Source organism: Globicephala melas, chromosome 20, assembly GCF_963455315.2.
Source record: "Globicephala melas chromosome 20, mGloMel1.2, whole genome shotgun sequence".
NCBI lineage: Eukaryota > Metazoa > Chordata > Mammalia > Artiodactyla > Delphinidae > Globicephala > Globicephala melas.
Genome location: NC_083333.1, coordinates 22606309 through 22633219, shown reverse-complemented (window position 1 = coordinate 22633219; position 26911 = coordinate 22606309). Strand labels below are relative to the sequence as shown.

General features: G+C 53.9%; 1 protein-coding gene across 3 annotated transcripts in view; it reads left to right on the top strand.

Moving 5' to 3' along the window:
• RGS9 (regulator of G protein signaling 9) overlaps positions 1-26218 on the top strand; it is a 90352-nt gene extending 64134 nt beyond the window's left edge. For all 3 annotated transcript variants that reach the window (XM_060290381.1, XM_060290382.1, XM_060290383.1), the window contains 10 exons: positions 191-220; positions 950-1011; positions 2880-2993; positions 6250-6365; positions 9992-10079; positions 10551-10689; positions 12437-12522; positions 14996-15113; positions 23827-24284; positions 25729-26218. In XM_060290381.1, coding sequence (XP_060146364.1) covers positions 191-220; positions 950-1011; positions 2880-2993; positions 6250-6365; positions 9992-10079; positions 10551-10689; positions 12437-12522; positions 14996-15113; positions 23827-24284; positions 25729-25879 — 1362 coding nt within the window. In that variant the 3' untranslated portion in view covers positions 25880-26218. The remainder of the gene's footprint in view (positions 1-190; positions 221-949; positions 1012-2879; positions 2994-6249; positions 6366-9991; positions 10080-10550; positions 10690-12436; positions 12523-14995; positions 15114-23826; positions 24285-25728) is intronic.
• Positions 26219-26911: the final 693 nt, after the last annotated feature.

Here is a 26911-nt window from a genome sequence, read left to right as displayed (position 1 = left end):
TAGCCGGTCTTATTCTCTAGAAGTTGTGTAGAATAGGGTGGAAGGGCTGGTGATGGGGAAATTCTATCCTTTAAGTCAAAAGAGACGGGCAGTTTTCTCTTGGGGAAGGGTTTTTGTTTTTCAAATGGGTAATTGGACTGTAATGATTTCATGACATCTGTTTAATGGTTTTTGCTTCTTTCTTTTACAGAAACAAACAGTGGTTTCTGTCAGAAAAGAGGTAATTAGTCTCCCAGTTTCAAGGGAATCTGATTTTTAATCCTCTTACAAATCATATGTACTTTGGCTTCATGCTCTGCACTCAGTGATGAAATGAAAACCATGTGTAACGTTCAAACAGCTGTTTCCCAATTAACGGATGGCACAGAAGCCAAAGCATCTCATGTAAGATCTGGCTGGGGCTGACGCTGAGGGTCAGGGTGCGAGATGCCCTCCGACGGCACAGAACTGGGGGGCGTGGAGCGGATGCCTCCACCCTGGTCCCTGCTGCTACAGTGACAGGGCCGCTCAGCATCTGTCCAGGGTGACAAGCGACCTGTGTTGGCAAATCTTGTATCCGGGGTGCAAGACAGAGAGCCCTGGGAAGGGTTGGCCGTGAGGTTAGTTAGATCTGCTTCTGTGAGTCAGAGGCATTTGGGGGAAAAGCTAAGCTTCTGTGTCTATCCCATGTCTCACTTTAACGCACCTTAGAACTTTTTTTTTTCCCAGTTGGTGCCTTTTCCGAGACTAACACACGATGAGATGAGTGAAGGAGGCTCCTCATTTGGAGTTGGGGGCCACCCGTCTGCTGCAGACCTGAGCCCTGCTGGTCCCGGGGTGGCCGGCTTGAGGGAACGGAATGGGGTGCTTTGATGGGGACATGGCTTCTGGTCTGGAGCCATACGTACGTGTCGGCATTGGCGACACCCCCGTGGGGCAGTTGGACATCTAACAACTGTTTCTCTTCCAGATCATGTATTACCGACAGGCCTTACTGAGGTCCACGGTGAAGTCTTCCGTGTCCCTTGGCGGGTACGTCCCTGCTTTGCTGGTCTTGGTGGGGTTTGCACAATAGTTAGGAGGGGGACTGCTTCAAGGCGAACTTGACGAGTCATAGGTTGACGTAAGAACCTGAAGGACTCACGGGGACAAAAGCAGTCTCTTGGGGGTTTAGTTCCTGGTTCTTCGCTCAGTGCTAGTCTTCAGGTCTCGGGCCAGGCAAGATCAGGGTTGGCTGAGGCCCTAGACCAGCCTGTCTGTGTGGATGGGAAAGTGGGAAGAGTCAGAAGTTCACCGGCTGGATTCTGTGTTCAATGTACTGATAAGTATCCGTTGTTAATGTTTGAGTTAAAATCCCGTTGGGAGAAACTGGAAATTTATGTTGGATTCTTGAACGTTCAGGCTACTTGGATCCAGTCTCCCAGAGGGCATTGTTTGGAAGACATGAAAAGGTTTAGTGCCCCCCAAATGTAAGCAATTACCCTTTCAAAATGTGGAATCCCTTGGAGGCACACCTTTCTAGCTCTGCAATTTTTCTGCACACTTGAAAATGGACTTGGATGATCTCTGGGGACACACGACATGACTAGTCATTTATTCTGCCCACAGGTACCGATCGGGGTGGGAGATACTGTGTTTTGTCCAGTGCCTTTCTTCCAGTGCGGTTAGGGTTAGGCTCTTGTCAAAATCTCCGAGTATCTTTTGACATCCTCCCAAGCCCGTAGTTTGCAAAACTACCACCTGCCCGAAAATACGTGCCCTGACCTCACCCACCTTTTGCAGTGACTTCCGTCTGCGGCTGCTGAGTCAGATGGGTCTGCACGCGGGTACTCAGTGGGCGCTCACTTTGGATTCTAATGATGCTTATTGTTCTGTGATAAAGCCAGACCCATCTGCTCTGATGTTCCAGAAACCCAGTTTCATGAAACCAAACAGAAAGTCCATTAGAGGCGGTTCAGAGGCTACACTGGAGACTTTGTAGGCCCACTTTCCAATTTTTGTTTGTCTCAGAGCCTCATTACCATAATTTTGACATCATTATAGTGTTTGGACCTGTGGATGCATGTTTTCCCCTTCCCTTCAGCTGCTCCACTGTAAAGGTCTGATAAGAATAAGAAGGTCATGGGGGAAATGGAGCCCAGGGGCTTGAGTTCCGCACGGAACTGTAAACCGAGAGCTCTGGTGTATCTCTCGGGCATGGTCCTGCTCTATCAAACTCTCATGGCTGTGGGCAGACTTCGCGGCAGGTGCCTTACGTGTATACTACGGATGCAATCCCCACCTATAGGGTGAAGGCATGCCAGGTTTTTTCCAAACTGCCAGATACCAGGACACGTGTTGACTCAGAATGTCTAACCCGACCAGGAGGAATTAGCTCTTGCCCACGTTTGTCTCAGTGAGACCACTGCTGTGAATACTGGGTCTGAGTTCCCAAATGCAGGCATTATTTGACCAAGGGTGGACCCCAGGGTGGCACAACAGAATCTCACCGAGTCCGTGGCGACCTTGTGCTTCCAAGATGGTGCCAAGACACCTGTTTGAACACGTGCAAAGAGTCAGCTTTGCATTTTGAAAACTCATGATCCAATGTAAAGAGGCTGTATTTTAATGAAATACGTACAGAGGAGTCACAAAGAACTGGTTTGGGAGACGACGTTTCACTTTACAACTAGAATAGGACAGGTCTTGGTGAGGTTTCATTTCACAACTAGAATAGGACAGATCTTGTTTAACACCTGCCGATCCCGAGGGCTGTTAGAGCGTTTTTCTAAGAAGACAGTAACAAGTATGTAACTAAATCCATCAAGTTGAAGGAGGGCAGGCTGGTCGATCAACCTGACTGTTGATTTGGTCTCTGGGGTGTTGAACTTCTAGGGAATCGCTTTCCGTTTGCTTTTCAGGATCGTCAAGTACAGTGAGCAGTTTTCGTCCAACGACGCCATCATGTCGGGCTGCCTTCCTAGCAATCCTTGGGTCACGGATGACACCCAGTTCTGGGATTTAAATGCCAAACTGTATGTATTCGAGATATCGGGGTCCTTTTAAAAGTAACTTTTTGAGTTAGAATTCACACACCATATAATTCACCCACTTGAAGTGTACAGTCCAACGGTTTTTACTATATTCATAGACTTGTACAGCCATCACCACAATTTTAAAATATTTTCATCACCCAAATAGGAAACCCCCTGCCCTTTAGCCATTACCCTCCAAATCCCCTCCCCCCAAACCCTCCAGTCCTAGGCAACTGCTAAACCTTCTGTCTCTACAGGTTTGCCTATTAGGGACATTCACATCAACGGAATCACACAATCTGTGGTCTTTTGTGATTAGCTTTTTTCACTTAGCATAATGCCTTCAAAGTTTATCCATGCTGAAGCAGGTATTCATACTCAGTCCCGAGTTACGGCTGAAAAATATTAATGTACCTGCACACGCCACATCTCGTTTATCCATCCATCAGCTGAGGGACGTTTGGCTTGTCTCTGCCATTTAGCGATTGGGAATAATGCTGCTGTGAACATTCGTGTGCTAGTTTTTATGTGGACATATGTTTTGCATTTCTCTGGAGTATGGAACTGCTGGGTCAAGTGGTAACTCTGCTTTAACAATACATAGATCGTTTTTTTTGTGGTACGTGGGCCTCTCACTGTTGTGGCCTCTCCCGCTGCGGAGCACAGGCTCCGGACGTGCAGGCTCAGCGGCCATGGCTCACGGGCCCAGCCGCTCCGCGGCATGTGGGATCTTCCTGGACCGGGGCACGAACCCGCGTCCCCTGCATCGGCAGGCGGACTCTCAACCACTGCGCCACCAGGGAAGCCCATAGAGCGTTTTTGAAAAGAAAACAATCATCTTCGTGGCTTTGCAGTTTTGACTTCTGACTAGAGTAAAAATAAGTTCCCGGAAGGCAGAGCCCTAAAGCTGCCTTAGGGATTACACCACTCACTCCTCTGCTGTTTATGAAATTTGAACAGTTGTTGCTGCTACCTGTGCCTGCATAAATCTGTCGTCTGGAAGAGGGGGCAGAGGCCAAGATGCAGGGGGGAAAAGCCCAAGCTAACATAGGGGGCAAGAAGAGGGGGACAGCTCAGGGAAAGCTGGAGCAGGAGGGGCAGAAGGGGCTGGAAGGAGCATGTGGGGTGGGGGGGGGCTGGAAGAACAGAGAGCGTCAGGTGCATGCCCAGCGGGGTCAATGCCAAGGCCATCACCACCTAAGGCACGAGGATCACCCAGGTGGCACAGATCTGGCCAGGTGAGCAGGCGTAGCAGCGGAGGCCTTTCACCCCTCCGCGTGGCCTGCTATGGGCAGCGGACAGGTGAAGGAGGGCGCTCACCGGGAGTCGGGGGTCAACCGCAGAGCCCAAGACTCTAGAACCATCTTCTGGGGAGTCTTCCGGGGCCTCTAGTTATTAGGACGGTTTTCTGGAGCTTGTGTCTCTTGCGCAGTTATCAGGGAGAAGCAGGCTGCACCTCCCTGTGCACAAGGACGTGCAGAAGTCGGCTCTTGTGCGGGAAAAGGCAGGGCCACCTGGCCAGGACAGGGACCGTCCTGAGAGGGTTTGGGAAGGAGGCGTGGGTGCTGCCGGAGGCTACGTGCAATGGAGAGTATGGAAGCTCGAGGTAGAGATTTGCTGGTGAAGAAAAGAGGTGATGCTTATGTAGGAGCCCTTGATCGGAGGGTACTGGGCGGATGCCAGATGAGCCCCGCCCCCCAAAAGCGGGAGGCCTTCTTCCTAATGGTTTAGATTTTAGAACGATATTAACATTACCTGGGAAGCTTAAAAAAAAACAAAAACAGGGACTTTCCTGGTGGTCCAGTGGTAAAGACTCCACGCTTCCAGTGCTGGGGACGCGGGTTCAAACCTTGGTCTGGGAACTAAGATCCCACATTGCCGTGCAGTGCGGCCAAACAAACAAAACATAGCAGACAGAAACCCAGTACCCAGCCCTTATCTCCAAAGCCTCTGGTTAATTGGCTGGCTTACCTCCTGAGCCCCAGTAGCCCACTGATTTCAGTGAGCAGCGAGGGTTCACAAGACCGGCTCGGAGCGTCCGCTCCCAGGGTTGGCCATGGGCCGGCCGCATCAACGTCCTCCAGGCGCTCGTGGGAGATGCAAGCTCTGGGGCCGCACCCGAGCCTGAGTCAGGAAGTTGGGGGGTGGCGCCCAGCAGCCCGTGTTTTAATGAGTCTCCCAGGGGGTTCTGCTGTCCGCTGAACTTGGCACACCCGTTTGATGCCGGGCCCTGCTTCTTACTGTGTGGGCCCGGGCAAGGGTTTACCCTCTCTGAGCCTCCGTCGTCTTGGAAGTGCTATCCAGCTGGCCGTGTTCCCTTAGGGACCCAGCGATGGGTGTGTGTGTAAAGCACAGTGCGTCACAGATGGTGACTCCGTAAGTGGTAGCTGTTATTCCGGGATCCTTATTGTTTCCACGCTGACGTTAGGGAAGCGTGAGCTCGCCTGACCGACTCGAGATCCCACAGACATCACTTGTACCCAGTCATGGTCTCAGCTGTTGCACCAGTGGGCAACGTGGTGTCTGGGACTTGGGAACCTCTGTTTCCCAGTAGCTGTGTTGGGTTACGGAGAATTCCATAAGGAATAGGAGAAAAGCCAACAGTTTTCTGGATTTTCTAGACCGTGAGACCCACACTAGCTGGGCTCGCTAGCTAGTGTTAGCTGGGCTCGCGTGTCCTTCCTGAGATCGAAGCGTGTTCAGAATGAGCGGCGGTGGAGTGGGCCTGGCGTCGTAGGGGAGGCTCTGGGAGAGGGTGCACGGCCGGCAGGGCCTGTGGGGTGTCTGCCTGGAGGCACGGGGCCTGAAGCAGGGCAGGAAGGGTCACCAGATGTTCCCGTGGGAAAGGGGTGTGGAGGGGGTGGCCGTGGCCGCAGCACCCATCACCGGGGCCGTTCTGGGATTCTCTCTGGTCAGGTGTGGCAGGCTGGCCCCCTGGTCTCCACAGGCCTTCGAGGAGGCATGCATGTCCCTCTGCCCTGAAGGGTTAGCGTGAGGCTCTCTGCTGGGGGCCTCCTTCCCCCCGCTGGGGAGGCCAAATCCTGAGACGAGGCCCAGGGGATGTGTCCGAGGCTGCATTTTCCAAGCAAGGGGTTACTTGGCTTGTTTGTGCGGGTACGGAGGAGGGGAGGGTTGGGTCGCGCCCTGGGCGGGGGGACTCGCGGAGGTTAGCAGGGGCTGAAGCCCCCTCGCCGCACGCAGGCCCCCTGGGTGCGGCCTGAGTATCCGGAGCATTTACAAACTGTGGTCCTTGCAGGGTGGAATTCCCAACCAGGATGCGGGTGGAACGATGGGCTTTCAACTTCAGCGAGCTGATCCGAGACCCCAAGGGTCGACAGAGCTTCCAGTACTTTCTCAAGAAAGAATTCAGTGGTGGGTCTCTGAGTTTTTTAAATAAAACATTTGCTTTTAGAAATACTCCTGAATGTCCAGCCTGGGGCTCCGAGGTTGCTCGGCAGGTGTTTGCATAGCTCTGCTTGGGCCGACTCCATCCTGGACCCAGTCTCTCCACTGGCTCCCGGGGGCCCCGCAGTCGGGGGAATCGCTTTGCTCACAGAATCCACGTGGACACGACTCAGGTTTCCAAGGCTCCACCCCCTCTGGCTGCCCTCACTGGCTCGCCCTGATCCCTGGGTCTCCCACCCCCGAGCTCCCGGGTCTGCTGCCGCCACGTCCCTGGTTCTCTTCAGCTCAGGGCTCCTCTGCCGTGGCCGCCCGTGCAGTTCACCTGGATCCCATCCCCAGAGGTTCCTTTTTAATTGGTTTGGGGCGGAATCTCTGAAGTCTTGAAAACCCCCCAGGTGATTCTGACATGCGGCCATGATCGAGAGCCACTGTCTCAGCTCCTGGTCTGCTTCCTTGGAGGATTTGAATGGAATGGATGGGGCCACATTTTATACCCCAGCCGTCCGGAGGCCCCTGCAGCCTCGTGAATACACTGCAGTGGGAGACACCTGGGAAGAGCAAAGGCCAGACGGGACCAGCTTCCCTATAGGCGGAGCATTCCATGGGCTTCACCACCCTCCCTGAAAAGTTTACTTTTATGGGGTTCCTTTATTTCTCTCCAAGTCCCCAGTCGTGGGGAGCATCGCATTTGAGCCTTGACACGGCCTGGCTCCCCAGGACCCACTGGCCTGTGAGAGTGCACCTGAAGGTATCCCACGGGACTCGCCATGAGCCTGTTCGACTGCCGGATGCACACATCACATGCTAAGATGGATTCTTGAACATCGCTTTTTTCTGATTAAGCCTAACTGCCGCGAGGTGATAAAGTCCAGAACAGTTGGATGGGAAATGGAGCTGCTTTTAGAACAGGCCGGAAGCAACTGGTGAATAAGTGGATCCGCCGCCATCTAGTGGTCGGCTAACAAACTACACTCTGAGCTTATCCCACCCAGGCGTTACTTAGTGTTGGTAAGAATCCATCCCCAAGATTTCCCTGCGTTATTAAAAGAGCGCTATTGGTGATCTCGGGATGAGATTCCCGAGGCTTCCGGTACGAACAGAACACGTAAATAATCAGTTCATTTAATTAAAATTGAAAAAATTGAGATATGCTTCACATGCTAGAAATTCACAGACCGTATCATTCACATGCCCTTTTAAAGTGTGCCGTTCAGTGCTGTGTCACAGAGTTGCGCAACGATCACCACTATATAATTCTAGAACCTTTTCTCCACCTCAAAAAGAAACCCCTGACCCATAGAAGTCACTCCCTATTTCTCTGTCTTCCTCTGCTCCCAACTCCCCAGCACACCCCCAGCCCTAGGCAACCACTAATTTACTTTCTATTTTCATGGACTTGCCTGTTCTGGACATTTCCTATGAATGGAATCATACCATATGTGGCTTTCTGTCCTCTTTCACTTAGCGTAGTATTTTCAAAGTCCGGCCACGTTGGAGCATGTAACGATGCTTCATTCCTTTTCATGACCAAATAATACTCCATTCTGTGAAGATACCACATTTTGTTTATCTACTTCTCAGGTGGTGGACATTTGGGTTGTTTCAACTTTTTGGCTATTATGGGTAGTACTGCTATGAACATTCATGTAGACATTTTTCTGTGCTCATTTAATTTTTTTTTTTTTTACCCTGGTAAAATATTCATAACGTAAGACTTACCATTTTATTTATTTATTTATTTATTTTTTTTGCGGTACGCGGGTCTCTCACCGCTGCGGCCTCTCCCGCTGCGGAGCACAGGCTCCGGACGCGCAGGCCCAGCGGCCATGGCCCACGGACCCAGCCGCTCCGCGGCACGTGGGATCCTCCCGGACCGGGGCACGAACCCGTGCCCCCTGCATCGGCAGGCAGACTCCCAACCACTGCGCCACCAGGGAAGCCCAAGACTTACCATTTTAACCATTCTAAGTGTAGAGTTCAGTGACGTTAACATCATTGTGCACCTGTCATCACCACCGGTCTCCGGAACTTTTTTATCTTCCCAAACCGAAACTCTACCCCCATTAAACACTAACTCCCCACTCCTCCACTCCCCGCCAGCTCCTGGGAACCATTCTACTTTCTGTTTCCATGAACTTGACGACTCTGGGAGCCACATATAAATGGAATCAGACTGTAATCGTCCTTCTGTGTCTGGTTTGTTTCACGGTGCACGCTCTCTTCAAGGTTCATCCACATTGTAGCTATGTCAGAACTTCCTTTTTAAGGCTGAATAATACTCATTGTACGTATGCACCACATTTTGTTTATCCATTCATCTGCTGATGAACGTGTGGGTTGTTTCCGCCTTTTGACTAGTGTGAATAATTGCTCATTTAATTTTGCCCTTCAGCAATTAACCGTCTTGCCGTGGGCAAGGTGGTCTACAGGGCACTTGCTGTAAGACCAATGGCTGTCACTTAAGAGCACTGCTGGCCTGTTTACTCATGCTTGTGACCTCGGTCCCAGGAGCACCCTGAATTTCATGCTGAAGAGGAAGGATCTCTATGGAGTTATGGGACAGAGGTCAACTAGCTTAGGATCGTGCAAACTTTTCCAGTCTAAAATACCTGGGAGCCTTCCAGAGAATACTGGGAATGGAGAGGAGGGGACGGTCTGGTCCATTTCCGCCCACCATGGCATTCTGTGATTCACCTCCCCCCTGCCCCACATCCACACACAGGCACACACACACATGCACACACGCGAATACACAGACACGTGTGCACGCACAACGTACACACACACACACATGCACACATAAGCTCTTGCTCTCCCACTGGACTGACCCCGTTTATTTTCTCAGGCGAAAACTGGCCACCTGGGATGGCGCACCGAGGCGTTCCCACTACTGGGGGCTGGGAGAATCCCCCTTCCAGTTAGAGAAGGTGGAAGGAAACGGGGTGGGGCAGAAGCTGGCTTTCCCCCTGGGCCCAGAGGCGCAGACTCTCCGGCTCAGGTGACCAGGCCTTCCTGAGAGCCAGCCCGTCAGCATCGCTGCTTCGGCAGCGTCTCCGTGAGGGTCTTTGGCTGGAATACGCCCCGCGAGGAGCCCTAAGAGACGGGCTCTCTGTGCGCAAAGGAGGTGGGAGTCACGTGCGTCATCGACCAGGCGCAAAGTCACCAGGACCCTTCACGGAGAAAACCTACAGAGCAGAGACGCATGCGTCCCAGCCTAATCAGATGTCACTTGTCCAAGCAAGGTGTGCGACCTCCTGGATGAAGAGGAACGAGACCGCCTCTGGCGCTTCATCTGAGCTCTGACTCGTGTGCCCCGGGGGAAAGCGCAGGTTCCCGGCAGACACGTGGGCTGCACACACAGGGCACGTGGCCCCCTGGAGCACGTAGGTGTGCTCGCTGGGGTAACAAGCCTCTCGGGGCCCTGGACAGAGGACGTGTGGTCTTGTCCCCGCCGTAGTCGCTGCTCCAGGATGGGATGCACCCCAGCTGACCCGTTTCTCTTCTTTCCTCCCTTCCCCTCCCATCTGGACTCCTGTCCGGCTGTCCCCGTGGACCCTCCCCCCTCCCCCGACCCCCCCCCCCCCCCCGCACAGGGGAGAATCTGGGATTCTGGGAAGCCTGTGAGGATCTGAAGTACGGAGATCAGTCCAAGGTCAAGGAGAAAGCGGAGGAGATTTACAAGTGAGGATGAGCCAGATTGGTGGGGAGGTCTCCCCCCGGCACCCCCGCTGCCCCCCCCCGCGGTTACGCTTGAGGTCGGAGACTGGATAGAGGCCCCCCACGCCTCGCGTGCCCATCAGTCACCTCACCTCGCGCTGTGGACACCTCACCCCTGCTCCGGGAGGCTGGGGGTCCTGGGAGAAAGCTGGGGGAGGGTCAGCCCACCCACTTTTTGCTCTCTCTCTGCCAGAGGTTGGGAATTCCAAAGTCAAACACAAGTTCACATTCCCGATGCTGGCAGGGCTGTTTTCTTGCTTCTAGGAAATGTTGCTTGATGGCCTGTTCAAATGCTTTAGTGTCTCCTAAAAAGACCACTTTCACCCCGGGGGACCCAACCCACGAGTGTCAATCCCTCGCTCCCAAGCAGCTGTGAACTTTTCATTCACTGACCTGGTCTGGCTACTTTTGCTGACGTCTTCCTCCCCGTCTCAGGCTGTTCCTGGCCCCAGGGGCGAGGCGGTGGATAAACATAGACGGCAAAACCATGGACATCACAGTCAAGGGGCTGAAGCATCCCCACCGCTACGTGCTGGATGCCGCCCAGACCCACATCTACATGCTCATGAAGAAGGTAGGCGCGGCCGTGGTGAGGGTGCGCGGAGGCCTGGAAGCGCTTCCCTCCCCAGGTACCGGGAGGGTTCTTTAGATGTGGGGAAAAGGGAGAGAATGCGTGGTTCCTGCTTTGCGGTGTTAGATGCAGGGCTGTCAGCTGTCTCTCCCTCCTGCCCGCTGGGCTGGCCCCTCCTTGTGCTCCTGGGCCCTCTGGCCAGGGAGGGCTGCCTGCAGAGGCTGTGTGCCCTGTTTGGTTTTTTTTTAATCTATTTTTAAAAATTTATTTATTATTTTTGGCTGTGTTGGGTCTTTGTTACTGCGTGCAGGCTTTCTCTAGTTGCTGCGAGCGGGGGCTACTCTTCATTGCGGTGCGCGGGCTTCTCATTGCGGTGGCTTCTCTGTTGCAGAGCACGGGCTCTAGGCACGTGGGCTCAGTAGCTGTGGCTCGTGGGCTCAGTAGTTGTGGCACGTGGGCTCAGTAGTTGTGGCACGTGGGCTCAGTAGTTGTGGCACGTGGGCTCAGTAGTTGTGGCTCGCGGGCTCAGTAGTTGTGGCACGTGGGCTCAGTAGTTGTGGCACGTGGGCTCAGTAGTTGTGGCTCGCGGGCTCAGTAGTTGTGGCTCGCGGGCTCCAGAGCGCAGGCTCAGTAGTCGTGGCGCACGGATTTAGTTGCTCCGCGGCATGTGGGGTCTTCCCGGACCAGGGCTCGAACCCATGACCCCTGCATTGGCAGGTGGACTCCCAACCACTGTGCCACCAGGGGAGCCCCTGCGTGCCTTCTTAAGGCTTCTCACTCTGCAGTCGTCGCATAGACCGTCATGACATAGTGGCTGCACCAATGTACATTCCCCCCACCGTGTAGGAGGGTTCCCTTTTCTCCACGCCCTCTCCAGCATTTGTTATCTGTAGACTTTTTGAGGATGGCCATTCTGACCGGTGTGAGGTGATACCTCACGGTGGTCCTGATTTGCATTCTCTAATGATTAGCGACAGCTTTTCATGTCCCTGTCGGCCATCTGTGTGTCTTTTTTGGAGAAATGTCTGTTTAGGTCTTCTGTGCACAGTTCTCATGACCTTGACTGCTACTACTTAGTCTTTAGAATGGTACCGTTTCAATACATTTTTTAAAATTCTCAATTGGTCGTTGAGAACTTCTCCTAGATGTTTCTGTGGGCTTTGTCCCTTGGATGTTACGACTAGAGTTTGCAGTCGGCTTGCGGGGAGCAGGCGTTCAGGAAGCGGCTTCCCTGAACCTGCCGAGGGTCCCAGCAAACAGCCACACAAGAGGAGTCTGAGCCTGGGGCTGTTTTAGGTTGAGCTGGGTTTGGTATCCTCTTGCCTTTCTACTGAAATTCGGGGGAGAAGGGCTTGTGAGTGGGCTTCGAAGTGGAGGTAGCGGGTGGGCAAGGTTGGAAGCAAGGGTCTGCTGTTTCGTGCGTACTTCGCTGGAGAGCCCTCGAGATTCTTTGGGGGCGGCTGTGGACCAGGGTTCTCTAGCGTGAGGGGCGGCAGCACGTCCCACTCCCCGGGGCTCCGAGAATGTGCATTTCTAGCAAGTGGCCGGGTGAAATGGACGCTGCCGGCATGGGGACCACACGTGAGCACCGTGGCTTTAGACACACGTCTGAATGCCTTGCACACAAGGATACAAATCCTCTTCACTTTGCAATCTCACTGCCGAGGGGAGGCTGGGGAAACGGCCAGTGGATTCGTTTGATGTGACACTTTCCCTCTCATGATAACTGCTTTTCTCTTGTTCCCGCTAGGACTCTTATGCCCGCTACTTGAAATCCCCAGTCTATAAGGAAATGCTGGCCAGAGCAGTTGAACCTCAGGAAGCGACCAAGAGAAGGCAAGTGGAATGGGCTGCAGCCACTCATGGCCTGCTGCTTCATGTACAGGGAAAGGAGGGTCTCTTTCAGCCACACGGCTGTTATCAAGATATTTGCTGGATGAAAATATTGGGGACTGGGAAGTATTTCTTACCATGCGCTGAAATCATGCTGGCAAGATGCAGACAGTAATTACTGCCAGTAACTTCTGTTTCCCTAACACTGGTTTCAGAGAGTTTTGATTATGAGCTGGGATAATGACCTTTATTACAGATGGAAGCATCTCATTGGCTTTTTAATTGCTACGCGTCTCCGCCTCCAAACTGATGTGTAGGAATTAACTTAGCTACATCCTGGTAATGTCCTTTGTAATGGCCTAAGACCGTGGAGAGGAGAGCAGACTGCACCCCAGGAAAAATATAGACTCTTAGGGAAAATGTACAGGGAAACGCTAAGTATTCTTGCTGAGCCGGGGGACGGCCTTCTTTATTCATTCTCACCTTCCTCGTTGGAGATATGGAGCACATCCCATCTGGCAGAGCCCTTGGGCAAAGGATGAAATGTTCTGAGGGGCAGTTTGAGCTCCTTTTTTTGGGGAAAAAGAAAACTCAACAGGGACTGAAGATTCAAAAGAGTATCCAAACGGCAGCTTGAACAAAGACGCAGGACTTTGGCGGAGGTTTTCCCAGCGCCAGCGCATGTCCTGTCCGCCCCTCCCCCGGCCCCCCCTTAGTAGATGTTCCCCGCCCCGTTTGCCAGCTCAGCCCACGCTGGGCTCTTTTTCCAGAGTCTCCAGTCAATTCAAAAGAGGGGTGGTTGGACCAGAGCCTTTGTCAAAGGAGCTTAAAAAAAAAACCCAACTTGGTTTCATTCTTGAGGATAATGGCCCTGTTATGAAAAGGAGAGAAAGGAGGTCTTTGTGGTGCTATTCTTCTAGGTTCACGGGGTAAGGAAGGGAGTTCAGTGTCCCTGGGGACTTGAAAGCTTTTCTTTAAGCCACAAGAAAGGGTCATAATAGCTCCAGAAGTTCTGCCAGGAAGTAGTGGGGAAGGGAGGAGAGCTTCGCATGTCTCTCTCCAGATGCTTTTTAAGTTGGCGGGAAGGGAGGAGAGCTTCGCATGTCTCTCTCCAGATGCTTTTTAAGTTGGCACAGACCTGAGAAATCAGCTGAGATCTTTTGTGGGGCATCCGGGTGCTTGGCTGGGACGGCACTAGACCACAGGTGCAGTGCTCGGCTGTGAGGTCGGGTACCGCTGTCCGGTGATGCTGTCACCGCTACCGCGAGTGAGAACACCCCCGTGGGACGTGGGAAGCCCGGCCTGCAACTCTGTGGGGATGGCAGGGCGGGTATGAGTTTGCCCCGTGACTCTCAGGCGTGAGACAGCGCACAAAACTTAATTTTTCCAGAACAAGTTAAATGGAGCTCCAGGCAGGCAGGGCTGGTGGGAGCCCTGACTTACGGGTAGGGAAGCCCTCTTCCTCCCTAGAGTGGATGCTAGAGTTCCAGGGTCTTACGTGGTCCTGAAATTTGGGGAGGTCCTAGGTTTTAAGTCTCCCCTTGCTGCTGAAATGCTCATTTTCCAAGCCTGCTTTCCATCGCCTGCCTCACTCAGAGCTTTGTCGTGGCTCCCGAGGTCGTGGTGGAGAGTTTGGGGTCGGGGATCCACGATTGGCTTTTGTTGAAGGGGGCTGACGGCTCGCGCATGCGCACAGTGCTTTGGAGGAAGGGTCCGCCGGGTCTGGTGCAGGCGCACATCGCACGCCTGCTCAGCCCTCTTCAGGACCCGTCCCCTTGCTCTGCCCGTGCAGGCTCGCTCTTCGATGGCCCCACTCTTTCCTTCCTTTTTAGAACCTTGGCTTTTGTGGGTTTTTTTTTTTTTTTTTTTGCGGTACGCGGGCCTCTCACTGTTGTGGCCTCTCCCGTTGCGGAGCACAGGCTCCGGACACACAGGCTCAGCGGCCATGGCTCACGGGCCCAGCCGCTCCGCGGCACGTGGGACCCTCCCGGACCGGGGCACGAACCCGTGTCCCCCTCATCGGCAGGCGGACTCTCAACCACCGCGCCACCAGGGAAGCCCCAGAACCTTGGCTTTTGAAAACAAGCGTTCCAATTCTCCCTGGGGGCCAGAGCCCCTGGGTTTCCAGTATCCAGACCCTCCTTGTCCGCTTCTTTCTGGAAGGCCCTTTCAGGAAGATAAGATGCCTCGTTGATTTCTAAACCTCATGAACGGTAGTCTGTACTTGGCACCATCTGAGTCTTCCTGGCCGCGTCTAAGCCTAAGATATGATGGCAGCTGGTCCTCAGTCTGGTCCCATCCTCCCAGAGGGGAGAAAAGAGCCATGGCTGGATGTGCCTCTGAGGGCCCCCCGTGAGGTTCCCCGCGGGGATAAGGGGCCGATCCGGAGTCCGGCCTCACCTCCCGCCAGGTGTGCCAGTGTCGCTCCGGGGAGCGCGTGGCCCTCCACCAGCCACTGTTCTCTCCTCCCTTTCAGCTCGAGCCTCCGGTTCATGCGGCGTACCCTGCGCTCCAGCCCAAGCCCCGTCATCCTCAGGCAGCTGGAAGAAGAAGCCAAGGCTCGGGAAGCGGCCAACACGGTGGACATCACCCAGGTCATGAGCAAACTGGATCGCAGGAGCCAACTCAGAAAAGAGCTGCCTCCCAAATAAATGCACAGTTACTTATTTATTCCTGGGGGTGGGGGAGAGTCTAGAGGGTTCTGCGCCCCATTCAGGGGGCGGTGGGCCAGTCGGGGTCACCCCCGATTCCTCAGACCCCTGTCTTGGGCTTCCTCCTATCCCTCCAGATCGCCAAGGGGCCGGGCGGGCATGGGGGAGGGGGGGAGAGGGGGGCTGCACCTGACTCCGTTGCTGTGACATCGCCTGTCTTACCCTCCGGAGTCCTTGGGGGTGAGAACCAGAGAGAAAAGAGGCTTCCTGAACCGCCACTGGCGAGAAGGGTGTGGTTAACTACCCCCAGGGCGTCGTTCCGCATGTTTGTTTCCAGTAGCGTCCAGAAGCTCCTCCTCCCGTCTCTCCAATTTAGACTCTGCCTCTAGAGCAGCGGGGACGGGGCGCCCCAACCAGGGGCTGGCTGCAGGGCTCCGCTGTAGATGCCCTTTCCTGGGGCCCCTCTGTCACACCTGCCTGGAGAAACTCTGCTGAGACATTTCTTTTGAGCTTGTTCTTAGTCCTAAGTTTTGAGGGTTGGTGGGCTCTCTCCTTCGCTTTTGCCTCCCCATCCCCCTTTTACATGATGCCAGGGGAATTAGTAGCTTGTAGGAATGAAGGCCTTAGGCCAGAGGCCTCCAGAGAAGTCCAGGTAAAATGGAGCATCTTTTTGGTTAAAGGACTAAGGGGCCGATGTCTTCATTCATGGGAGGAAGGATGGTTAGAGGTCTGTGACATTTTCAAAATGAGTCAGGGTCAAAGATAGTACTCTGGGATATTACCTAGATGTTGGTGCTTCCCTCCTCCATAGCTTTAGATTAGACCAGCCTGTGGTCAGGGGTGGGGAGTGGGGTGGTCAGGATAGTTCCAGCTCTGACCTTGGAGGCCTAAAGGTAATTCCTGAAGTTGGGTTTGCTCCTGTACACCTGTGTAAGAATGCAAAAGAGATAAAGCAAGCGGATGAGCAGGTACCGACCTTCTACATCAAAAAGACTCACTCAGCAAATTAACTGAGCACCTATTATGTGCCAGGCATTGGTGAATAAAATAGACATGTTCCCTGCCTCATGGAGCTTATAGTCCAGGACTGACAAAAAAATAAGGAAGCCAAGTGTATCAGGTAGCTGCTGCTGTGTAACAAACAAACACACAGCTAGAGTGGTATAGAAGAATAAGTGTTCATGGCTTATGTATATGGGGTCATCTCTGTGGTTCTGTTGATCTTGGTGGGGCTCCTTCGCACGCCTGGTGAGGGTTGATCTGTGGCAGCCTAGGCCGGGATGGGTTGAAGGATTCTGCTCACATGTTTCTTATCCTTCAACAGCCTGGCCTGGGCATGATCCTATGAGGATGGCAAAATTGCAAGGGAGTCGGGGGAAGCACATAAGATTCTTGAGATGAAGGCCTGGAACTGGTGCCTCATCTTAATAACCAAAGCAAGTCACAAATCCAGCCTAGAATCAAGGGCTGGGGAAATCGATTCTACCTCTTCAGTGAGAGAAATTTCAAAGCCTGCTGGCAAAAGACAGGGAGATGTGGAGGGCTGAAGAACTGAGGCCATCCTTGTAATCGGCAACTCAAACAAAAATATGATAAAACCCATAGAATGTGCTTTAATGCATACAGTGCCGTAGTAGGAAGGATGCGGCGTGTGTGGACTCAGGGGGACTCTCTGAGGTGGCGGCGGATAAGCAGAGGATGAAAAAGATTTGGCCATAGAAGGAGTGCAGGTGAGGCAGGAAGAACTTTCCAGGCAGAGGGAGCTGCATGAGCAAAGGCCCAGAGGTGGGAAATGGCTCAGACTGAAAGGCCAGATGAAAGGAGCCTGGTAGACAAAGGGGCAGTGGTACAAGATGAGGTCCAAGGGGTGGGCAGGCAGGCCATCGCGGGCTTTCCAGGCCATCGTAAGAGGTTTGAGGCTCTTGGTTTCATGTTAGCAAAGGGATTCTATTACTCTCCCGTCTTCCCCAGTCACAGACTAGTTTACACTCTGGAAGAGCGACCACAGAGATGTTTTGTTCATCTCTCTTTGAAGAATGCTGGAGTCCTCCAACTCAGGGGGAGCGCCTCAAGCAGAAATTTCAGGTGATGAACCATTGTAAACTGAGTGACATGAGGGAAGGGACCGTATCTCACTCACTATTTGGAATCTGATGCTTTATACCTAGTGAATTCTGCATAAACATATTACATGGATGGATGGATGGATGGATGGATGGATGGATGGATGGTGGGTGGAAAGAGCCCTGGGTTTGGACAAGGCCTCTTAGGCTCTTGTCCTCATTCTATCGCTAGCCATGTGGTCTTGAGCAAGTCACTTCACCTCTCTGCTTCATAATTTTTGAAATGAGGGGTTGGGACCAGATCCATGTTTCTCAAACCAGAGTCAGTGAATTCCAGGAGCATACCCAGCCTGGGCCATCAATTTTACTTGAAAATTTGCAATGGGAGGGAAATTAGATAGTTTTTTAAATTTCACATTAAAATAATCATGAATATATTACGAATTAGACTGCAAGCTGTACATGAATTTTTTAAGATAAAAGCTGAGACGTCAAAGATATCTCATGCCTGGCTGTGGCGGACTCAGGCTTTTGCCCTCAGACTCCTGGGAGAGCATGGTTGCCCAGTTCTCCTGCTGTTTGGCCTACTTCTGTGGGAAAGTTTGAGAAGCATGGAACTGGAGGTATTTGCCCTCCATCCTAGTTACCCCTGTATGAGCTGAGGTTACACACCTAGCAAAATGGTGGTAGGGTGGTGGGAGAGTTGAAATGCACCTTGAATTCTTCAGGACACAGAGTGTGTCTTGTTCATCTTTGACTCAACGATTCACCAGCCCACTCCTCACTCATGAGACATGTCTGCTTCATGTGCCTGTCATCCTCCTGCAGAGTACCCAGTGCTCTGTGTCAGACGCATTGATGGAAACCTTCTCAGTGTCAGACACACAAGAATCCCCAGTCAAAGGAGAGGCACAGACATGTCAACAAAGTAGGTTATCGTTCCTTATTGGATGGATGAGTGCTTCCACATTACCCTTCTGAAGGAAGGGAGATGACACATGGCTTCACTTCTGGATGTGTTCCACAAGTGCATTCTATATATTTTTTATTATTAAAGTATAGTTGGTTTACAATATTATATTATTTTCAGGTATACAACAGTGATTCAATATTTTTATAGATTATACTCCACTTAAACTTATTATAAAATGCTGGCTATATTCCCTGTGCTGTACGTTACATCCTGGTATCATTTATTTTATACCTAGTAGTTTGTACCTCTTCATCTCCATCCACAAATGTATTTTAAACACCTGTTTTGTGTGAGAGCCCATGGCACAGATGCAAAAATGGACGAGGTGTTCTCTGCCCTCAAGGGGCTGACAAGGGTACACGGAGGCGACATAGGCTGGGTGGTGTGCAACACACTAGCGGAGCACAGAGATGGGGGAGAATTGTCTGGCCTGGGGGGTCGAGGGGGATCCACCAGGAAATTCTCATGTTTGGTAGAAAGGAGCCCTACCCAGTTTTGAGGTTTTGGAAGTGTGTCTGCTTCTAGACTCCAGCCACTGGTATCTGCTCCTGCCAGCTTTGATGCACTAACAGTAGCCCCACAGGGCCCATCTGAATCTCAAATGGTGTAAAAATAGTATTTATTTGGACAATAGTATTGATACATTTAAATTACTATGATATTCTCTATCCTGCCACGTACTTAGGCACCATCTTAATTCCACTAATGCCATATTGTAAACAGCTTGAGTTTCTCCACCCATGTGGTGTATATCTGATGCTAGAATGTAAGTTATGCCATAAGGTACCAGGATTCATTTTCAGGCTTGGCTTTTAGAGAAAAGACTGCTTTTGTTGTGAGGGTTGAGTGGAAATACAAGGGCTCGGGAGCAGAGTGCTTAGGAAAACGCCTGGCACATAAGTGCTCAGTAAATGCCAGCTGCCGTGATCGTCATCACAGCCATCATTATTATTACCATCACCACCATCATCCCCATCATCCTTACCATCACCACCATCATCATCACCATCATCACCATCACCACCATCGTCACCACCACCATCATCACCATCACCATCATCATCACCACCATCATCACCATCATCACCATCACCACCATCATCACCACCACCATCATCACCATCACCACCATCATCACCACCATCACCATCATCATCATCACCACCATCAACACCATCATCACCATCACCATCACCACCATCATCACCATCATACCATCATCACCATCACCACCATCATCATCGTCATCACCATCATCACCATCACCACCACCATCATCATCACCATTACCACCATCATCACCATCACCATCATCATCACCACCATCATCACCACCATCATCATCACCATCATCACCATCATCATCACCAACACCATCACCATCATCACCATCACCACCACCATCATCACCATCATCATCACCAACACCATCACCATCACCACCATCATCATCACCATCATCACCATTACCACCATCATCACCATCATCATCACCATCAACACCATCACCATCACCATCATCATCACCAACACCATCACCATCACCACCACCACCACCACCATCATCACCATCATCATCACCAACACCATCACCATCACCATCATCATCACCAACACCACCACCATCATCACCGTCATCACCATCACCATCGTCACCATCATCAGCATCATCACCATCATCGCCATCACTGTCGTCATTGTTGTCATCAGTATCATCATCCCCAACCCTAGTAGCTCCCTGGTCTTAAAGTAAGCTTGTTCTTCCTTGCAGTTGTCAGTGTTGCCCAGTACAGTGGTTCATGGTTCTTTAGGGCATTTCCTGAGGTGTATTTAAAGGCTTGTTGACCCAAACCATCTTACTTTCTCTTCTCTCTCAGAGTCTAGCTCTCCAGGGACCATTAGGATATATTTGAGGGGAAGAGAGTGGGGAATTGATGTCACGTCGTATGTCTGCAGTTCCTAGGAGAGGGCTGACCAGCAGCAGTGTAGTGACTGGTCAGTCCATGGGTCCCCAGTTTTGTCTGTTCAAGATGGGAAGGTCTTGTGCTGGGCGGTGGCAGATGAGCTGACCGGTAGGAGAAATGGGGTGTTCGCCCACATGGATTTTTCCCCACGGGGCCAACTGTGCTCATTCGCTTTTGGGGGCAGCAGGGAAAGGGCGAATGAGAGGGGCTGGGAAGGGGGGACTGGTGCATGGCATGTGGCCCCCGGAAGGTGGCCCTCTCCGCCTACCTGCTCCCAGGAAGTGGCTACAGGGTCTCCTGCAAATTCTCAGCCAGTTTCTGTACGGAAAGTGAGTCGCGTCTCTGCATCATCTGCTTTGCCTTTCATTGAAAGCCTGTGCTCATGTTCTCGTGCCACCGAACGCGCTCCGTGTCATGCTCCTTCTGCAGCAGAATAAAACAGCAGCACAAAACAAAGCCAAGCACTGCTTCACTGTGTCTGTGTTGTGTCATTTCTTTGCCACATGCCTCGCACGCCGCTGCTTTGCTGCTTCACACCCGTGGTGGGTATGGGAGGGGCCAGGGTCGCGGGGGGAGTGGGTAGAAAAAGGCATCTTGCTCAGAGTGTCCAGGGCCAGTCGGGCTGATGCCTGTTTGCCCAGAAGAAGGGACTTTCTCAGGCCAGGTAAGTGAAGTAGGACAGTAGCCACCTTCCTAACGTGTCCTGTCATTCATCCTGGAATAAAGCAGGTGCTGGGCAGAGGAGTGGGGTGGAGAGGAAGGGCCAGAATTGGGCGGGGGGATGTGGCGGGGCTTGGCTGTCCTAAGCTGTATCGTCTTGGTCGAGCTGCATCATCTCCATGAGCCTCTGTTTTTTTATCTGTAAAGTGAGGATTATAGCAGGAGTTGACCGCAAATTCTGAGTGAGTGGGATTTAAGGTAATGAACTGGGGGTGGGTGTGTCCTCGCTTAACTCGATGGCTCTCCATCTCTCTGAATAAAGCCTGGTTCCTAGGTTGGCGTTTTGGCCCAGGACCCCAAGTCCCATACAAAACCCCCAGGCTATGGGCTGGCAGCGTGGATAAGTAGGAAAAGCAAAGCCTTTGGGGTTACACGGACCTGGAGTCAGAGTCTTATTTGGTCACTGTATTAGTTAGCGATCCCTGAGGGACAAATTAGCACCAACAAGCACCATTTACCGGCTCATAGGTGGCCAGGTGAGACTGGGCAGGTCTCTCTGTTCAGGGTACACAGTCAAGGTGTCGCGAGGCTGTGTGCCTCTCCTCTGGAGGCTCTTCCACGTTGTTGGAAGGATTCCGTCTCTTGTCACGGGACTGAGGCCCCATTTTTTTTGCCGCTGCCGGCGGAGAGCTGCTCTCAGCTTCCAGAAGCTGCCCGAACCCCTTGCTGCACGCTCCCCACCCTCCATCTTCCAAGCCAACCATGAACTCCTCCCTTGTCGAATTCCTAATCGTGCTCCGCACCTCTCTGACTTCTGTCTCTCTGGCTTCCAGACTCAGATTTGAAGGGATCAGGGTCGCCAGGATAATTCCTTTTAGAGTCACCTATGCCGTATGTCATAGCCTGACCTTGGGGATGACTGCCCCGTGGCATCCACAGCTCACACCCATCCTGAAGGGCAGGGGCGGGCATCTTGGTGCCCCCTTAGAGTTCTGTGTTCCACACTCACGGGTTTGTGGTGGGAGCATGGGGACGGTACTGAACCCCTCTGGTCCTCAATATTCTGGTCTCTAAAATGGGGTGGTAATAGATGCTTTGCGCACCTGGCACATCGTAAGTGCTTCATAAACTGCAGGGCCGTACACCTGACAGTCACCTCCCAAACCCTTCATCAGGGCCCAGCCACCCCTCTTGTTATTCTCCTTTGCAGACTGTGCCCTGTAGGACACAGGTGTCGGAAGCGCAGTGCACACTGGGTACTTACTTCCTGGGTCTTGCTTACTTGCAAAGCATCTCCTTCTCACAAGCAAAGTTTGTGAGACTTTGCTTTCCCTGAGTGCCCCCCATGAGGTTCTCCTCCAGTGGGTCTGGGGTGGGCCTGGGATCTGCATTTGTAACGGGCACCCTGCGTGATTCTGACCTGCAGCCTGCACTGAGACATCTGACTGGCGTGACACACGCAAACTACGGAGCCAGTGAGCCTGGTTTTGCAAAATCTGCTCACTGTTCCCCGCATTCTTGGGGCTTAGCTTCTGGAAGCCTTGGTTTTCTCATCTGTAAAATGGGCATAATAAGAGGTGCCTGCCTCACCGAGTGGCTCTGGGAGATAAATGCAATAGTCCACATAAAGTGCTCAGCCCAGAAACTCACATTTGCTAAGCTGTCACTGCGTGTTAGCAATAATCACGATGATGATTAGTGTAATAACCCAGTGGCCTCGGCTCCGGCCTCAGCTCTGGTTTGTCGGCCTGTCTGAGCAGTGGAACAGCATCAGTGCCTCCGAGCTGCTGTTTCAGAACGAGTGTTGCTTGAGCTTCAGGGAGCCGGTGGGAGAGAGTGGAGACCGCCCTCCCCAACCCCGGCGGCAAAGGTCCCTGTGGCCCCCTGGCCTTGCTTTTCCTCTCAGGGCTGTTCTCGGATGTGCCCTTCCCTCTTCAGGTCGGGACCAGCACACTCCCCAGAAGCCAGCAGACTCCAGCTCAGCGCCCGGAGCTGCCCTCCTTGGGCCCCAGGGCAGTGCCCAGGCCCCCGGGGGCAGGTGGCTCCCTCTAGGCGGGACACCTGTGTGGCTGTGACAGTTTCAAAGAGGGTTTTTCTTCCCTGGAGGCATTTCTCTCTTGGAGGCAGTGTCGGTCCAGCTGTCCCAGGAGCCCTCTCCCCGCCAGGACCAGCACAGCCCCCAGCTCCATCCACACTGGGCTTTGATGTGGCACATGGCCAGGGCAGGCCTTCGGGGTGATGGGGGGACACAAAGCAGGCCGAGGAGAGGTGAGAGCAGAGAGATTTCCTGCTGAGGATTTGGATTCTCGCTTCTGCCGTTAGCTCAGATGAAGCTCTCGGGCTCCTTCCCGACAGCCTGCCTGACCCCACGCTGCTGCCCCCTGGTCGGCCCCCGTGGCCCAGGGAGGCTGATCTGCTGACCTACTTCCCCTTTCCCCACCGATAACCTCCTTGTCTGTGTTTCCAGGCTCCTTCTCCGCGGAAGGTCCAGGTCCTGCTGCGCTGCCTGCGGGGAAGGGCATGGGAAAGGGTGGGCCCAGTCATCCCCAGGGGTGACCCGCGGACGTGGGTCGGGGCTCAGGACAAGACGGGTGGTCTTAGGCCTGGAAGGATCAGCTCTCCTCCTGGCACCTCCGCTGCTCTGTGAAAAGGGTGTTAGATGCGTCCAGACTTCAGGCGGTCCCGAGGATGGAGCAGGGAGGGCATGATGGACGGTGGGTGCAGGCGTTGCTCGTTGGGGGCGGAGTCCAAGGCCGACTGGAAATCCAGCCTGGCCACACCCTGTGCCCCAGGCCTGGAAGAAGGGCCGTCTGTGCCCTGGGATGCAAACCCCAGCCCTGGGGACGCGGCCAGGGCTTGGGGACGGGCAGGCCCCTTGGTGGGAGGTCTGTGTGCTGCGTGCCGTCGGCCCAGGTGGCTGAGTCAGCCGAGCGCGGCCCGCGGGCCGTGGACCGGCCACGCCGCTCACTACGCGCTCTCTCCCTCCTTCTCCGCAGCCGGACCAGCGCGCGGCCCCCAGCCCTCACCTGACCGTGTACACCGGGGCCCCCCTGCCCCCCTCTCCGTCCAGCCCCCGCTCCCCGCGCTGCCGCTCGCCGCGGAGGCCCTTCCCCTCGCCCGGCCGCTTCCTCCGGCGGCCCAGCAGCACCGTCTGCCCCTCGCCCATCAAGGTGGCCTTGGAGGGCTCCCCGGGCGAGGAGCCGAAGCGGGAGGCCGCCCGCGGGCGCTCCGATGCTGAGACCGGAGGGGCCTCCGCGGACCAGCCCCGGCCCCGGGCCCCTCCCAAGGCCCGCGTGGCCCTGTCCCTCGGCCGGTTCCTGAGACGAGGCTGTTTGGCCTCCCCGGTCTTTGCCAGGCTCTCCCCCAGGTGCCCCCCTGTGCCCCACGGGAAGGTGCAGCCGCTGGGGGAGGCGGGCCGGCAGCTGCCACGACCGAGGTCCCGGAGAGCAGCCAAGTAAGGATGGAGGGGTGTGTGTGTGTGTGTGTGAGATGCAGGGGTGTGTGTGTGTGATGCAGGTGTGTGTGTGTGTGTGTGATGGAGGTGTGTGTGTGTGTGTGATGGAGGTGTGTGTGTGTGATGGAGGTGTGTGTGTGTGTGATGGAGGGGTGTGTGTGTGTGTGTGTGTGTGCACGCGCGGGTGTGCGTGGATGTCTGGTGAGGACCGAGGCTCTGTGGTCTGGGGGCTGTGGGGGCTGGGCTAGGGGGGCAGTAGGGGGCTGGGTAAGGAGGATTCTGGGAGAACAGATACAACCCACAAGCCCATTAAACCCCTCGGCCTCTGGGTAGTTTCCAGACACTCAGTGCTGCCCTCTCCTGTCTTTCTGAGGAAAAGGAGAAGAGTGTCTTTCTTTTCCATCTTCTTTTCCCCTTTTTATACTCTTCCACCCACCCTGCTCCACCCCTAAAACGTTAATCTAATGAATCCATCGCATTTTTTAAAGGGCCGGAAAGCTCAGTGGCAGCAGTGGGACCCACAGATGGTGCTGGGGCCCCGCACTCCCTCCCCTCCCCCACCCCCTCCTGCACACACCTGCCCGGTGGCTCAGAGGGGCTGCAGGGGTGCTAACAGTGTCCAGTCTCTGTGCAGGGGCGGCCCCTCTAAACCCCATCGTGGGTGCTGCTGTTCCCACCTCTGAGGACCCCCTGCCCCGAAGCAGCTCCTGGGTGCAGAACAGAGGCTCTGAGGGGCGCTTGATCACTCCCGGACCAGGGCAGAAAGAAAAGTTACAGACAATGCAAAACAAAGAATCAGCCCCCATCTTTATTTGGTTTTGGGGGGAGACAGCAGGTGGGGGGGCAACCTTGCACCAAGCAACAGGCTCCTGCGTTGGGCCCTGCCAGGTCTGGTTGAAAGAAGGCGCCTGCTGAGGTCCTAGGTTGCCATGGATACCCAAGTATCCGGCTTCGGCTGTGCACTGTGCATCCGGGGATGGGGGAGGGGAGGGGTCAGGATCCAGGGCGAACATATCTGTTGATTCCTTCCAACTGGCTCTGCTGAGGGAATGTTCTAGCTTTGTGGCCACAGCCAGGCCACACATACAGCCTTGGGGCTTTTAAAACCTCTGTTCTCAGTGGCCACCACTTCATGAGAAGGCAGTTTAAAGGGGCTGAGATAAGTCCCGGCATGTTCTATAGGAACATCCTGAATTCATCAAAGCCATACAAACTCAAAAGCCCCTTGAAAATGAAAGTAAAGCATTTTCTGAATTATTCTTCATTCAGCAAGAAAATAGGAGTCTCCCTCCTTCCCCAATGAAAGGGATCCGCCCAGCCAGTCCCTGCACACACAGCCTTTGGCAAATGCACCTGTGTCCACGGCCCTTCAGGGATGTCAGGGTGAGCTGGGGACTTGGTGACCTCCTATCCCCACCCACCTGCTTTCCTCTTGTGCCTGAAGCTTCTTCCAGATCAAAATGGATGTGCCTACGGGGAGCGGGACCTGCCTGGTGGACTCAGAGGACACGAGGACAGGAGAACGGAGTGACCAGGCCATAGAAAAGGAGGTCATCTGCCCCTGGGAGAGCCTGGCCGAGGGCAAAGCTAGCTGAGCCCGGGACCTCGGGCTAGGCAGTCGCTCCTGCACACTCGGCTGGATGGGGCTGCGGGACATGCTTGCTCTAAACCAAAGTGCATTAAGATCGTATTTGGGGACTGGAGAGACAGGATGGTTGGATGATGGAGAAGAGTGCTCTGGCTGGGCTCCCCCTGGCCAACCCCTTCCCTCGACCCGGACCCTTGGTCAGAAGAAAGGCATGTGGACCAGAGGACTTGACTTGCCGCCTTAAAACCGATAAAAGGTTACCTTGTCAAAGTGTTTTTGGATTGGAATGTTAGTGTGTGTCTGGTTTTATTAGCTATTTATGAGATAATCTCAAGTCTTCTTTGGTTTTCTGGACAAAGGGAACTGAATCACTTCAAAGAACTCCCTCCCTGTCTAAACTGGTTTTTATGTGATGCTCTCATCAACGGACCCCCCCTCCCCCGGGAGGAAGCCCCAGGCTGTGGCATCACACAGGAAGAGGGGGCTGGGGAAAGGCATCCTTCTAGAATGCCAGGTGTGCTCCGATCCCCCCAGAAGCAGAGGCCAAGATGGGATGAGGTGGGCAAGGGGATTGCTGGGGGAGACACCTGTGAAGGATGATGGGTGGAGGCTGGAGAACAGGGTGAGGGCTCTCGGACCATGGTGCGGGGCTGACCTCTGGGGAGGCGGTGGGCAGGGAGTCTCAGATGGCGGAGCATTTCCAAGAAAGTTTTGGCCAGGCTGCCCGGGTGTCCTTGAGCCTGTGTCTTGTGGGAATGGTTCTGCCTTAGGACCCCCACCAAGCAAGGTCATTGGCTGGGAGCCCCTGTGGGCAGCCTGGCCGTGGTGTGGACGTGCTGGGGACCCTCGGTCCATTTGCCCCCTGAGCGCACATTTTCACGTCCGCTGCACGAACATAGGAGGCACTTCTGGAGGTTTGCGCCTCGGTGCGCCCCGCCCACCTCTTCTCCAGTTATTAACTCCACACGCCTTGATGGAGCCCCAACGAGCATTGACGGAGCGCACCCTATCGGTGCAGTCTGCGCTGAGCCCTTGTGGA